Below are 16,656 nucleotides of genomic sequence, written 5' to 3'. Positions count from 1 at the left end.
ATGCCATAATATTAACTAGCATTTTAGCATTGGGAAAAAGAAAATCCTTTCCGGGTCAAAATGACCAGAACACAACCTGAGGGTTAAACTAATTAATTGTCAGAATTTGCTGGATTTTCTGACAAACTTTGGCATGACTGTCTAATAATGTGATTGATCCTTGATGTTCTTCCTCAGTATTTCTGTCTTGTTTTCTAGTGCAAATATCTAAACATTCTTAAATCATGATAAATTTACTTGAGACAACTTTTAAAAACCTCACTTTTTTTAATTGTCATAAAATGTTTTTTGTTGTTGTTGTATTTTTCACATTTTTCTTGCCATGAATATAGCCATAGCATTAAACTATAAACAATCAATCAATCAGTTACTTGAGAAGAAAAATCACATAATAAGTCTTATTTTCTGAAATGCAAATGTATCAAAAATAAGTTAAGAAGTAAAATATCTGCCAATGGGGCCAGAAAGATAATCTTGTTTTCCTTTTGAATTAAATTTTTTTCTGACCCTATCGCCAAATTTAAGGATAAACTCACTTGATTTTAACACATTTTTCAGAAAATATATCCTGAGTCATTTTGCTTCTCAAATAACAGTATCTTGTTTTAAGAATGTACTGGAAAACAAGACAGAAATACTAAGGATGAGCATCATTTTTTGCAGTATTTGGTCAACTTTGGATGTTGTTTTGTCTCTTTTAACCTGTAGATATGGGTTCTGTTACCATTGCTCTGGTGATGCTGGGAAAGTTCGGTCTGTCGGCAGCGTTTTCGATCGTGTACCCAGCGACTGCTGAGCTTTACCCCACTGTGGTGAGGGGCACGGCTTTGGGAATCTGCTCCATGGCATCCAGAGTCGGCAGCCTTACTTCACCATACTTCATCTACTTAGGTCTATAATCTCTTCTATCTCCTCTCATGAATCAATGATGGTGTAAGTGTATCTTGATTTAAGAAAATGTGAAAATGAACATTTCTGTCATCCTTTACTCGCCCTCGTGTCATTCCAAAACCATATGTATATCTATTTTAACAGATATTTTGAAGAACATTGGGGTCAAACAAGAGTTTTACTGAGGCTTTGTCAAAATATTTCAATACATTTTCAGAATTTCAGCCAGAGCAGAATTTGCTTTTATTTATAAAGCACATTTCAATACAACCAAGGTTGCCCAAAGTGCAGTACATCAATAATAATAATAATAATAATAATAATAGTAATAAAACAAACATTCAACAAGTAAACTACATAAAACAACGCACATTTAAAAATTAATAACTCAGGTAAGGAAATTGAAAGCCGTCATTAATGAATGAGCTTTTAGCAAAGATTTAAAACAGGAAATGGTCTGAGCAGATCTAATAGAAAAAGGCAATAAATTCCAAAGTTTGTTGGCATTATATAATATTGTTAATGAAGCAGTCCTGTAGAGAGGCAGTTCCAGTTTACACTGGGCATTAACATGCGACCTGTATCCGGATGTTTTCCACACACACATTGAAAAGACGAGTGTAAACGTGCGTCTGATGGGAATGTTCTCCGGTCAGCGAGTCCCGGTCCGGAGGGAGTCGAGGACAACATGGCAATTCGTTTTTTACGAGGTGGCTAATTCGTACAAATTCATACGACCTCACATTTTTTTGTTAAATTGTACATATTTTACGAGTTGCCCAATTCGTATGAATTCGTACGAATGACCTACCCCTGACCCCGCCCCTAGACCCAACCCTGACCCCGCCCCTAAACCTACCCCTGACTCCGCCCCTAGACCTAACCATCACGTGGGTTTAGACAAATCGTATGAATTAGCCACCTTTTAATAAACACACACTGATGCCAACCAGGGAGTTTACATTCAAGACTCATATATTTTAAATCATAAAATATGACCTGTGTGTAGATATCAGTCCTGGGCTCACTTTTAGTCCCAGTCCATGCCGGAAATGTGCTCTGTCAGAACAATAAACTGCGGAATAAAATTTCCATAGGTTCTTAAACTTTTCAATCCAAGCATATCCCAAATGAACCTGTCCAATGACCGACGCTTATTAACTCTTTCCCCAACAACTTTTTATTCTTGTTGCCTGTCCGCACCAGTATTTTTGATCATATTCACAAATCTTTTATGGCCCTCAGAATATTTTGTTTTACAAATATGTAAACAGTCAGTCAAAAGAAAGAACCGTTAAACAAAAAAACTAAATTATTCTAGCTTCAATCTTTCTAGTTTTTATCAACACTTGAATGTGGGTTTCACTAAAAAAAGTGTTTCGTCAATGACTACATCCAGATGTGATTCAGAACGATGAAAACATTAAGTAGATCGAGTCCATCAACACCTCAAAGCCTCAGTCGTTTCCTCTTCATAGGATTGTTATTTCATTTAGTAACGTCAGGCAGTTTTGATTCATATACTGTTTAATGTATAATGTTAGCTGAATTTTGATCAACTAACTAAATACAGATCTTCTTCTTCACTTGGAGCTGAAGATGATGTACTATTTGAAAAGACGGGGAAAGACTTGAATATCTAAATATTTGATGTGTGTATTGTCCATAACTTCTGAAACATGCTCTTCACAAGAGTCTTGTTTGCTACAGGAGGCTTCTACAGGTCTCTGCCGTACATCTTGATCGGCAGTCTGAATGTCCTCTCCGGCTTGCTGTACTTTCTTCTCCCGGAGAGTTTCGGATCTCCTTTACCCGAGACGATCAGTCAGATGCAGACTGCAGTTTGGTAAGACGGATACGAGCGGCGCCCCCTGCTGTTTGCTATAGCATTAGCAGTACTTTACATAACTGCCCAGATTTACTAAAGATTTGCTTGTATAAAAACACATGCAGACTTTATGGTACCCAGAAAATGAAATGAAGTGTTGTTTAGTGAGAACGGCAGAATTGACCATCTTTAAATGTGGGTGTGTTCAACATATTAGCATACGGCGCTGTTAGCACAAATATTTCATAACCATGTTCATGCGATGTAAATCACAGATGTCCTCAATAATGTATCAGGTTCTATTTTGGAGCCTGTTTGTGTCTTTTATTTCATTTAAATAAGAAATAAGATCATTATTGAGAAGTGATACAATGTTCAATTATTTGACATTTGTGTGTTATTGCACAGGGATGATCTCACTTTTGTTGTGCACTGTAAATAATTACACATGCTTTTTTCCAGGTGTAAAAGGAGGCATTCTACTTGCAGTTCAGCCAACAGTAAATGTGAAGAGGAGTACGAGTCTGAACGCTTATAATGGATCATAAGGATTATTAATGATTATGAGGGATTATAAAAGCTCTGTAAACTAACTTCTGATTTCCACTGTAAAAAAGCCAGATCTTTTTATAACTTTTGGAATAGAGCCTCTATTTGTAATTATTCTTGTAAAATATGATACGGTTCATTTATGGAATGTTCTTTGGTCCTAAATGTGATAAAGGTTACTACAGTATGTGTGTAACAATAAATGTTTCCTTTAGATGACAAAGTCCACACTTTCTTCCATGGAATATCGACAAACTGGCCAATCCAATTGGACACAATGTATGGGAGAGAAAAATCTCATTCTGAAAGCTTTCTAATTCTCCTGTTCCGGCCAGAAGAGTCAGAGAACAAACTAATATTCCCAATCATGGTATCAAAAGCATGAGGTTAACCCAATCTGGGTTACTTTTATAAAGAATATCACAATTGTTCCAAATAAAATACCGTTGAGGACTAAACTAGTGTCTGTAAATTAGGTGCCAAGCCAAAAGCACTTGTTTATGAAAATGTGAAATTTAAGGGGCATCTTAGTGATGTTATAGTTACATAACAATAGTAAAGCGAGGTCCCATGTTAAGTTAAAGACCACGTTTGTTAAATACTGTTTTAACCCATTTATTTTGAAAGTATTATTTAAGGAAGTAAAATCTAGAAAGTTTATCCCACCAGTCATATTTGTTAATAACCAAAGACTGGTTTAATGTAATTCCTCTTAATGGTTCCACAGAAAGTCAAACACCATTCTGTCAATATATAATATAATATAGAATATATTCACATGCAGATTTATCAGAGCGCCAGGTAAGAAGATCTCGAGACCCTCAGCTTTAGCAAGAAGAGCTCGTCCTCTCAGAGATAAATCTCTCTGTAAACATGAATCGAATTTCCTTTTAGCTTTCCCAACAACTGGGTCCAAGTTCAGTCTGGCTTCATCATTCTTACGTATGGATACACTCAGATAGGTCTTTTGTGACTGAACTGGATACCGTAGAGCAGTGGTTCCCAAACTTTTAACAGGCATGTACCCCCTGAGACATTATAGATCTTCCGGAGTACCCCCAACACCACCAATTGTTAACAACAAGTTTTTTATTTATTTATTAATATTTATTTTTATCAATTTTGTCGAGAATAGTTAATAGAATCATAAACATATGATACAAATCTCATCAAAAGTCAACATATGATACAAATGTCCTGAATATAATGATTTTAAACAGATATGCACCCAATCTCACACACAATAGGCCTACAACACATATCCAACATCTCATTAAAGCTCTCCATCCACATCACCAGTTTAATCAATGTGAGGGATGTGCCTGGATGTGCTTACATAATGCAGCGATGTTAGGCCGAATTGGGGACAGTTTCAGTCTTAGATCATTTTCCACAAACAGTCTGTACCTATACTTGGTCTTAAGGCAGACCAACGCTGAGAATCCAGTCTCACATAAATACGTTGGCATCATAAATAAATGGCATCAACATAAAAAATCATCAACATAAATAAATGGCATCAACGTCTTAATCGCTCGGTTTGCCAGGTCCGAACTTGAAATATAAATTCTCAGAAAATGCATTTAATACTGAAACGTCTGTTTATATATCCACACTCCCTTAATAAAGCTCCAGACATTAGAAAAATATCAGTCTACACATGCGTTTTATATTTAATATGAGGGAAATACACGAGACATGACACAAAAAATCTTTAACTTTTAGGTGGCAAAATATGTTTTAGTAATTCTATGAACTACACTGCGCAAAACAAAAGTAATACTACCCACCGGATGAGGGTCGGCCTCCACAGAACATAAAATATTATTTTTATTTAATTTTTCGAGTTAGCATTTATGAGGGAAAAAACAATGTTACGGACGTGACAGTTCTCCGTTACGGACATGACCGCTCTGAAAGCTACTTCAGAAAGCACAAAGCCATTCTTTAAAGTAAATTTTGTTTTTTATTAATTGTATCTTAATTTTAATTAATGTTTCATCAACCAATTGCCTGGACTTAATAAATAAGAAGTAAATATATAGTAGAAAATAGATCATCATGACACGGAGTCGCCGGCGCGTGAACCGGACTCTCGTCTCATAAATGAACCGAAACTCAGTTTATAATGTACTTCACAGACTTGAGAAATATATAGAAAGCTTGATGTCTACTTTTAAACATAACATTTAAAAACGAAAAACAGACTGCTCTCTGCTTATGTAATCTGTATGAAATCTGCATTTCTCTCTGGCGCGTTACTGTGAAGATCGCGAGTCAGCATCGTCAACTTCATCTTGAAGCCGACACACTGGAAAACCTTGTTTATTAATAAACAATTAAAATCTCTCCTTGCTATATTTTACAAATTCATAATCATTACTTTTGCCGGTTCTTTGTGGCAGCTTTAAGATACTTTATTGGGAGCGCCACCATTATTACAAGAACGCGTCACCACTGCATCAGCACCGAAAACATGATTTATTTTTTTTAAATCTAAAATAAAAAATCATGATACGAACCGAATTGTAGGTTTGGTCTATCGTTACAGCCTCAACTAGTGATGGGGACGAGACCGCCAATGCCGAGTCCGAGTCAAGACCGAGTCTTTGAAGGTACAAGTCCGAGACGAGTCCGAGAAAGCAGAAATCGGTCTCGAGACCGGACTCGAGTAGGCCTACTACATCACTAGTCAAGCGCAAACCAGTACAGAAGTAATCAATACATTATCGGGGAGGGTCATGCCTTTTTTCACAATCATTTTGGAGGGTCATAGAAAAAATTATTGCTGGCGCAGGGAGGGTCAAGTCTTTTTTGACAACAGATCTCAAAACTCCTCCGGTAGCCCCTTAAATAAAAAACGAACAGTCCCTTAGATCTTTTTTCTGGTACCCCCTGAAATCAGTCCACGTACCCCAGTTTGACAACCGTGGCCGTAGAGAGAGAGAAGAACAGGTTTTGACAGCTCACATTTATCAAGACGCTTGGAGAAAAATGTTATGTGTTGGATGACAATCGCAATCTGTGATTCATCTTTTAGAAACAGTAGTGTCGCCAGCTAGCTGACTAAGAAGTAAATTTGTTGGCAATAGTAATACCTTGCAGATGACCACTCGAAAGAACGGAGGAAAGAAGTTGTGCAGTCACAAGAAATAAGGAAAGGGATACTATCACAGTTTCAGGGAATGCGGACCCAAATGCAGAGATGGAAGGTGATGTGATGAGCTTGAACATTTATTAAACAAAAATCCATACAACAAAAGGTTTCCAAAAACAGCAGGCAAGGTTATCCAAAAAACAAAGGAACCACGGGACTAAGCAACACAGAGACAAAAACAGGCAGACTTATACACAGCACTCCAACACGTAAAATAAAATGACCTGACAACAGACAAGGGAAACACAGAGACTAAATACACAGGGTAATGAGAAAACAAGGAACAGGTGAAACACATTAGACAATCACAAGGGCGGGAAAACTCAAAGACAGGAAGTAAAACAAGACAATAAACCAGACTACTAAAACAAATCAGGAAACAGAAACCAGCAAACTTTATCATCAACTAATTCACGATAATCTAATAAGTCTAGAACAAGTCTGATATTGTTTGCTAATGTCTTTTTGGCAGAAATCTTGATTGAGTCTCAATCGATAACCCAACTCAGAACACACTTAAGTCTTTTGGCCGAAGCCCAAGCTAATATTTTATAATCGTTATTAAGACAAATAGGCCGCCAGGTATCTATCACAGTAGCTTCTCTTTAAGCTTAGTTATAAGAGTCCTTGTGTTAAAGTTTCTAAATGAATACTCTCTAAAAACATCTCTAGTCTCTTCAGCAAAGCTTTCGTAAACTCAGCCGGTTCCCATACACATGTATATATATTTATAAAATCAGTGTTGTATATTGATGCTGACATAACATTCAATTATTTTTTTCTAACCAAACCATTTTCAAAAAGATAATGTTACAGAAGAATGCATGAACAGAAATGTTAAAGGTAATAATTTACTGTTCCTTCATTAATGAATAACTACACAGGAACAAATGAGTAATGCAATTTTAACACTCTAGTAACTATTATTAACTAACAAGAAACTCGGGTTAACGAATTAGTAATTAATAGTGCTTAGTCGAATGTGCTAGTTCACAATTAGCTAAAAAAAATTGTCATGCCTCTCGGAGAGCTAAAGTGAAAAGTATGATAACTCCTTAATATTGACTAAAAGTCATTGCAAACATTTGAGATTTTGTAAGGTTTTGGATAGTAATGACTCAAGTGTCACTACATCCTCCTAAAGAAATTACTAATTATTACCTCTTTACTTTAAGAATTTTTCTCTGACAATTGAAATTAAATAAGTTCAGTTTTATTAGAACATTAGTGTATAAACCTAAATGGCATTTGGACATTTTAATCAGTCAATTTCTGGCAAAAAAGTTAATTAACTTGAGTTTTAATGTTTGCAACTGCCAGCATTTTACAGATACATTACCGGACCATTTTACAGTAACATGTAAAAACAACTTTACTTTGCAGGTGAACATTCAAAACATAAAAAAGAGGTACTGCCAGAGGAAACGCTCCTTCCTGCTGTCACGTAACTTTCCTGTTTGTAAGAATTTGTATTTTGAACACATGTAGGGAATAGTGAATGAGATTATAGGGTGTGATTTTGAACACAGCTTTTGAGTGTTGACTTTGAGCGCTGTTAATTCACAGTATATTCCTGTAGGGTATTTTCTCAAAAACGACAAATATTACCCAGAATGCATTTTTTATACGTCATATTACTGTTTTAATGGAAAATGTCGTAATTTGGCCATTTTTTACAGCAAGGTTGAACAGTGTAGCGTAGACATAAAAAGTTTATGTAACTGACGAAATTAATCAAGGACACAAAATGTTTATCTATTAACAGTTTACGTTTTTTTTTAATGCCCAAAACCATTAAACTCTCCATTTAAATAACATTTGATCTAATATCCAAAAGTAATCATCAGCTAACATTCTCCATTAGCATTATAGGCAGACAGAGACAGAGGAAGAGCAAAAATCAGGAGACTATGTGATGATAAAAAATCTGTTTATTGAATAATCTTAGCTGTTTCAGTTCTCAGCCAGACTCAAAATCAACATGTGTTACGTAATGTAGTAAATCCACTGCTGCACAGTGCCATGACATTAAAAACTTTGAAATGGAGACACTCCCTGATCGCTAACCTCCTTTTGTAGTCTATACAGCATATAACACAATATTAAGCTGCAATATAAAAGTAATATATATATCTTTAAAGGAATAAATCTGAATATACATTTTGAAATGTTAATTTATCTCAGACTCTACAGCAAGCCTTAGTAAAGCCAGGATGTTATGGTTGATTCTCAGGGAATGCAAGAACCGATAGCAGAGCCATCTCTGATTAATTTGGTCTGCCGAGTGAATATCTCCGTCGGTGGGGTTGTGTCGATGTCCCCTCAGCGGATAGGGCCATGAGTGAATATCTGAGTGAATATCTCCGTCGGTGGGGTTGTGTCGATGTCCCCTCAGCGGATAGGGCCATGAGTGAATATCTGAGTGAATATCTCCGTCGGTGGGGTTGTGTCGATGTCCCCTCAGCGGATAGGGCCATGAGTGAATATCTGAGTGAATATCTCGGTCGGTGGGGTTGTGTCGATGTCCCCTCAGCGGATAGGGCCATGAGTGAATATCTGAGTGAATATCTCCGTCGGTGGGGTTGTGTCGATGTCCCCTCAGCGGATAGGGCCATGAGTGAATATCTGAGTGAATATCTCCGTCGGTGGGGTTGTGTCGATGTCCCCTCAGCGGATAGGGCCATGAGTGAATATCTGAGTGAATATCTCCGTCGGTGGGGTTGTGTCGATGTCCCCTCAGCGGATAGGGCCATGAGTGAATATCTGAGTGAATATCTCCGTCGGTGGGGTTGTGTCGATGTCCCCTCAGCCGATAGGGCCATGAGTGAATATCTGAGTGAATATCTCCGTCGGTGGGATAGACTCTGTGTCTCCTCAGCTGATGATTCACAAAGCAACCCAGTTTGCCTAAAAACTGTACTGACTGAGACCTTCTATACGTTGAATGCGATGTCCGTAGCTTTAAATGAACGCATCTGCAAAATGCATTATTGTTAAATGCTGATGTTTTACTTATCTCCGCTTGATTCCTGAAGAAAGCACAGTTCAGGTCACTTCTTACTCCAGTGCTTTCCAGTATGTACACAGTGTCACACCAGAGATCTGCATTATCTGCTCTTTTCTTGATATCAGTAACTTTAAACTTCTCATATGGAGGAATCAGCACCTCTTCCTCCTCAGGAAAACTAGAGTATTTTTCCACATCTGCACCTTCACAAGTTTTGATTTCAAAACAAGACTTATCTCCAAATAGTGTTGCTTCTGTACGATCAAGAGAGGATGAAGCAAATTGGCCAAAACGAACCTCTTTGTTCAGAACATCATTATAAAATGTAACATTTGTACCACGATAGGTTAATTTGCATACATTTTGCACCTCCTTTAGAATCTGTATCGCTTCTGCTAGCAAAAAGAAAAGTGAATACCATGTAAATGTCTTGTCTTCATAATTTTGTTTATCAGTACGAACAGCATTATTGAAATCCTTATACAATTCAAAACCCGAGTTAGTGTACACATAAATGGCTACTGAATGATTCCATGTCAAGTTACTATCATTTGGGATCGTGGCATTCTCTTCACCATTCTGCCAGACTGTTTTAAATGTAGGTGAGTTATTGAGTTCCTTCTCTAACAATTCTGTCTTCACCAGGTCTGACATGTTCTTTTTGCAACCAACATAAAGGTCATCAACCGATTTCTCTTCCATATCCAATGGAAATATCGGTTCTTCATCAACATCAGTTCTGTGATCCTGCAGGAATCATAATGATCAATCATCAGTATCAGTATTCATGTCTGTAATCTGTAATCCATACTACACAGCAAAATCCCCATTGTTAAATTATCACTCCTCAGCGTTTATATGAGTCCACACTCAGAGTCTGTGTTTACACTTAGCATTAACATGCGACCTGTATCCAGATGTTGTCCACATACACATTAAAAAGACGAGTGTAAATCAGTGTGTCCCGGTCCAGTCGAGGACGCATTGTGATCGGATCTCGTAAGGTAAACACTATCAGCCATCGTGTCTGCATTCACAGGTGGACGTCACACAAAACTCGGCCCACTGTCATTAGTAAACCAACTTACGGTTCAGAGTATTGATTTTTCCCCACATAAATTCCACACGTCTAGTACATGTATGTGCTTTTGTTTTGTTAATACAGTGTATACTTTTTTCTTGATATAGCCTGAAAGAATGGAAGTGAAATGTGACAACATGCCCCATAGATGGAGTACATTGTAACATGACAATATGATGGCTTAAAATACTACTTAATCTAACAAAAAAATATACAAGACAAACTAAAATATTTTCTCAATAAAATACAATTATGGTGTAACCCAGGTTAGAAATATAAATACACAACCTCAAAAGAACAAAATAGAATCTTAAACTTTTACTACAATAAAACAATTTAAATGTTTAAAACACTGTTTTAATGCGAGGAGGAAAAAAATAAAAATAAAGAACACGGCCCCTTTAAGAATAACGCACGTGCTGGATGAAGAGGCGAGAGGTGACGCTGAGAGGTGGCGCTTAATAATAATAATAATAATAGTAATTTTATACATTAATGGTAAAACAAGACAATTATCGTATTGATATTGTCAAAGGCATCTGCCATCAGCGATATCTCTGACTATCGTTGATATACGATACTATCGTCTATCGGCACAACCCTAAACCAGACTGACTTTATTTCTGTCAGACGTCTACAAAAGTTTTATTGAGAAATAACAGGGGTTTAACTCGGTTTCATTTGAAGTCACCATAACAGTGATTAGTGTTTCCATTAGTTGGGCTCTTCACTCGTATTATATTTATTGTGTTTTTTGTCTGCTGTGACAGTGTGTTTGTCAAACACTTTTGCAGCAGCAAAGAAAGCTAAAGTGAAATGAGATCAGGTGATGATGGTTACCTGTTGATGGTTTGATAGTCATCATGAAATAGACTAATTTATAGAGCAAATATTTAGAATTAAAAAAAAAATAGGACAATTAAGCTGCATAATTTATTGTTGCAATGCATGCTGGAAGTTTTGGACTACCCAGCATGCATTGCAGCAAGGTACTTTTGATTGTCACCATTATTGAGAATCCTGTGTTGATTGTTGATATCTGTGTGTGTCATCAATGGTTTAGATTTAAACTAATTGTTATAATAATGCTAGATCTCATGCTCATTTTATCACAGGGTTTGTAGTATGAATTTATTAATGGAACAAGATAATTGTTAAATTTAAAAAAAGTGATGATAACTTTTTTTTTTACTTTTTTACACTCAGTGATGATTACTAAACCATCAACAGGTAACCATCATCACCTGATCTCGTTTCAATCTAGCTTTCTTTGCTGCTGCGAAAGTGTTTGACAAACACACTGTCACAGAAGCCAAAAAACACAAAAGATATATTAAGAGCGAAGCGTGAACTAATGGAAACACTAATCACTGTTATGGTGACTTCAAATGAAACAGAGTTAAACCCCTGTTAATTCTCAATAAAACCTTTGTAGACGTCTGACAGAAATAAAGTCAGTGTGGTTAGTGATGAGTGAAGTTAGTAATGCTGTTCGTGCAGTTGTTTAAGCCTCTGGGGTCAGCCTGTCACGCCGGCGTGTTTTACTCGTTTCTTTCCACATAGCAGAGAAATAGACTTAAAATATTCCATCATATCTGGTCATACAGACTTAAGAAATATGAAAAAATAAACTGTTAAATGTCGACTTTTTTATGTGCCCACTTACAATCCAAATAAAACATTGTGCTTTTGTAAAAAAAAGAAAATAAACAGGGTGTGCTTTCTGCCTCCCCGTCTCCGTGAACTTTTTTTTTGGAGCACGTCTCTAAACTTAATACTAAAATAGAGATCTTGACAGATTTAATGTCTTCTTTTCTCTTCAGTGGACCTGCGCATGCGTTTTAGCGTATTGTGATGTATTCAGTTAAATAAAACACTTGTAAGGGATGATAGTGTTGATGATTTACCTTGGATACGAACGAGAGTGAGTCTCCAGTGTATTCGTGCATTGCGCGTGGAATCAGGGCAACAAATTTGGAAATCCACTGCCTCCTCAAAAGAGTTTGTTTGCAAGCAGCAGAAGTCCATCTTATGTGACACACGCACAGTAAACCTGTATTGTTCACTCAATTGCGCATAATAGCAGCGAATTAATAAAAAACACACTATTGAACCCGCATTCTGTTTTATATCATGCGCCGTGCACGTTTGTGATGCATTTAAACGCACCAGGGTTTGATAGAATCAAGTTGAGTGTGAAACCAGACGAACACTGCAGGGGGCGCCGGGAACAAATGCGCTCGGGCTCGGACCGCAGCAAATGAGCCCAGTGTAAAAGTCCCCTTAGTTGGGCTCTTGACCCTTAAATTATTAACATTAGATTGTGTTTGGCTGCTGTACACAAGTTATAACAGCCAGATGAACATAGCGAAAAGGTCATCTGATGGTGTTGGTTGTGTTTTAACGTAATCTTTTTTTTTTTTTTTTACCCAAATCACTGAACTCATATGGCACTTTTCCACTGCATGGTACGGCTCGGTACGGCTCAGTACGGCTCGCTTCGCTTTTCCACTGCATGCTACGGCTCGGTACGGCTCAGTACGGCTCGCTTCGCTTTTCCACTGCCTGGTATGACTCGGCTTGGCGCGGCTCGGTTTGCTTTACCTTTACCACTGCAGTTAGTACCACTTCAAAGTGTGTGGGATTATGACTGATCGTTATAGTTTATCCGCTCCTCGGCAACCAACAAGAGGAACGTCTGCACTTCTCGTCCACTGACCACGATTCAGCCATTTCTTTTTTGGAAGTTTTTTTTCTTCAAGCAAGTAGTAGGTGGCTGTTACTGGCTATTTAAATCTAGCGGGTTTGATGTCTCGCAAATACAATGACGCTGGTAGTGACGATTCTTTCTGTCTGACCAATCAGTGATCTGCAGTGTTTTCACGTCACATTTTAGTATCGGTAGGATACGCCTGGAACCTCAACAGCGGTGGTACCATTTAAAGCGAGCCGAAGCGAGCCGTACCGTACCGTATCATGCAGTGGAAAAGCGCCACAAGTGAGCTGTGCCGAGCCGAGCCGTACCGCAGTGGAAAAGCACCAATATGCAACCTAATTTCTAAGTTTGATTTACTTTGATTATAGTAACAATGTCCTTGTACAGAAAAATATTTTTTAGCATTTTCAGAGTAATCCAAATGATTTCCTAAAAGTTGTTGTGTCAAAATATACTTAATTTAGGCACACACAGACATCAAGAATCAGTGTATGAATCTCAGCAATGGTGACCATCAGAATATTCAGATAAAAAGATCAACTCTGAACATTAGAAAACAAGCGACTAAAAAGTCACATAAACCAGCAGGAATAAAATAAAATAGTAAGAATAAAGGAAATTACTAAGACAATTAAGATAATTAATTATTCATACCGCAATGCATCATGGGAGCCATGAATGAGTTTTGATTGGAGGCACCCAGAATGCACTGCAGCATGCTTTATAATTATCACCATTGTTGAGGTTCACAGGCTGATTATTGATGTCTAATGAAAAAAAAAATTGTCGAACAACTTTTAAGAAATTTTTATGATTACACTGTAAAGGTTAAATATATTATTCTGTACAAGGATAGTGTTGTTATACTTAATAAAGTAAACTTAGCTCAGATATTAGACTCTAATGAGTTCATTGATTCGGGTTAATTAATGATTGTGTTAAAACACAACCAACACCAGTAGATCTTTTCTTTGTTCATTTGGCTGTTATGAGAGTTACATTTACAGCAATCAAACTAAATCTAAAGTTGATAAACTAAGGGTCAAGAGCCCAACTAAAAAACACTGACACTTAAAAATGTGTGATTTTTCTCCTTCAGTGATTCTGTTTGTTAACATCAGGTGTCTTCAATAATGCTCAATCATCACTCAATTAATCACTTATAATCTCATTAACTTTAACACTGCTTCAGTGTTCATTTAAAACTCTGAGTGTGGACTCAAACACTGAGCAGTGTTAATTTAACACTGGGGATTTTGCTGCATAGAACACAAGCTCTCACCTGTCCTAGAACAGCAGAAATAAGAAGAAGAGCTTCAATGATCAGCAGCATCTTGATTCAGTCAAATCCCTCAGATGATCCAGTAGATCTAGTGACGCGCAGATGCTGAAAGACAACAAAAAATCATAACAGTCAATATAAACCCTAACAAAATAACAACACTAAATAAATAAAAAATAAAGGAAGGGAAAAACAACTGTACTCTTATTTTCACTAATATGTACCACTTTTATTAATCTACTTTACCCCTCAGAAACCTGTGGTTTTAATTTTCCTTTTATGAGGTTCTTCAGGAGCTCAGGAGCAATGATGAGGGGAGGAGATCAGAAAAGGCATCAAGCCAGACGACAACAGCAGTATTTAAATTAACAGATGAGGAACTTTGCTTTTTTCATATCACAAAAATGTTTTATCCAGTCAGATATGCTATATTAGGTTTTCTTAGAATATTTGCAATCAGGATATGAAACTGCATTTATGCATATTCTTAAACAACCACATGGTTCTGTTTAGGCACTTTACTCATGCGTCATGCCTTGATTCAGTCATGAAGTGGTTGTTATTTTCCTTCATCATAATCCTAAAACTTTTGGTCTTCATATTCAAACCAACAATAGCTGACATGATGCTGGAGAGTCAAGTCCTAAAGGAAGTATGAACATTATATTCGGCTGTAATTTTAATGAAAAAAAGAAAGTTCATGTAGTTTTATAAATTCTGCACAGCAAAAACTCCCGTGTTAAATTTACTCTCCTAGGAATTTATATGACTCCACACTCAAGAGTGTTAAATGAACTCTGAAGCAGTGTTAAAGTAAATGAGATAATTAAGTGAATAATTGAGTGATGATTGATTATTATAGAAGACACCTGATGTTAACAAGCAGAATCACTGAAGGAGACAAATCACCATTATGGTGATCAGTGTTTAGCTGGGCTCTTGACCCTTAAACTATTAACTTTAGATTTTGTTTGGCTGCTGAACTGAGTTATAACTGCCAGATGAACAAAGAGGTGGTTTTGTATTGACAAAATCATTTTTTGACCTGAATCACTAAACTCATTTAGAGCCTTATCTCTGATTTATATTTATATTGTTACTTACATAATCAAAATGAGTCTCAAGCATGAGATCCATACTTTTCAAAATTATCCAACGAATTTCTTAAATGTAGTTTTAATAATAATAATTATTATTATTTAGGCACACAGATATCAAGAATCAGTGTATGAATCTCCATAATGGTGACAGAATATTCAATTAGGAAAAGGAAATTACTAAGACAATTTAGATCATAATTTATTCATACCACAATGCATGATTAGAGCCATGATTTATTTCTCTTACGAGAGTATCTCTTGTACTGCGTAATATCTAACGCTATGGGGAAAACCTCTTTTCCACGAGATATTGAAGCCAAAAATTATCCTTAATTTTGAATTAATATAAAACGCTTTGCGGCAGCATGCAGACATAGGCAAGCAGCAGTCTATCGAGAGAGGCCCTCCGTGACACCATATCCAATGGGGGCACTTCGCGCCCATTTCGTAACGTCCCGACAGAAAGGGCCTGGCCTCATCCTATAAATATAGCTCGATGGGCTGATACAAACTGATTTTCATCTCTTCAGCGAAGCTCACGCATCGCTGGAGCCAGAGTGAGAAGCCGCGCCATTGACACAAGCCTTCTGGGGGACGAGCCTTTGAACCTGAAGCCGCTGGCCTTCACCTTCAGCCGCCGCCTTCAGTTGCCGTACCTGCTACGCTTTCCGGCGTATATATCCTTTACCTCTGCTGAGAGTGTTTGTTCACCGTTGCAACTCACACTTCTCTATAACTCCTAAAAGAGCTAGCGTCTTTTTCAAGATGCCATCTTCCTGTGGCTCGTCCCGAGCCCAACTCAGCGGCGGGGACTGCCATGTGATCTACGTTTCCTGCCTGGGTGAAGATCATGCGGCTCTCGCACTCGCTGACGGCGGATGCCCTCACTGCAATCTGATGCCTATGGTGACTCTGAGGACTCGCCTGGCATCCTTCTCGGAGCCTGCACTTCTGCCCGCTGTAGTGCCGCGCCGTAAGAAGCGCCGTGCTCAGTGCGCCCCCGAGCTCTCTCCTGCCCGCCGAAGCTCGCCGGTTCGCCCGCCAG

At 37.6% G+C, this 16,656-nt stretch overlaps 2 protein-coding genes across 2 annotated transcripts in view; one reads left to right on the top strand and one right to left on the bottom strand.

Moving 5' to 3' along the window:
• The window catches only part of slc22a21 (solute carrier family 22 member 21), a 37,023-nt gene extending 33,532 nt beyond the window's left edge, over positions 1 to 3,491 (top strand). The window contains exons 8-10 of the mRNA XM_077224570.1: positions 709 to 891; positions 2,602 to 2,737; positions 3,182 to 3,491. Of these exons, the coding sequence (XP_077080685.1) occupies positions 709 to 891; positions 2,602 to 2,737; positions 3,182 to 3,257 (395 nt within the window). The 3' untranslated portion in view covers positions 3,258 to 3,491. The remainder of the gene's footprint in view (positions 1 to 708; positions 892 to 2,601; positions 2,738 to 3,181) is intronic.
• Positions 3,492 to 8,595: 5,104 nt separating this feature from the next.
• On the bottom strand, positions 8,596 to 14,910 carry LOC143732999 (uncharacterized). The gene is made up of 3 exons (XM_077224523.1): positions 14,769 to 14,910; positions 14,512 to 14,616; positions 8,596 to 10,179 (listed from the first exon to the last, which is right to left on the bottom strand). Exons 2-3 carry the CDS (start codon positions 14,560 to 14,562, stop codon positions 8,596 to 8,598), a joined length of 1,635 nt encoding a protein of 544 aa, XP_077080638.1. The 5' UTR covers positions 14,563 to 14,616; positions 14,769 to 14,910.
• Positions 14,911 to 16,656: the final 1,746 nt, after the last annotated feature.

This window comes from Siphateles boraxobius, unplaced genomic scaffold, assembly GCF_051911475.1.
Source record: "Siphateles boraxobius isolate OS27281-9 unplaced genomic scaffold, OSU_SipBor_1 125, whole genome shotgun sequence".
Lineage (NCBI taxonomy): Eukaryota > Metazoa > Chordata > Actinopteri > Cypriniformes > Leuciscidae > Siphateles > Siphateles boraxobius.
Note: the sequence above shows the minus strand (reverse complement) of the source record. Positions and strands in the feature narration are given on the sequence as shown.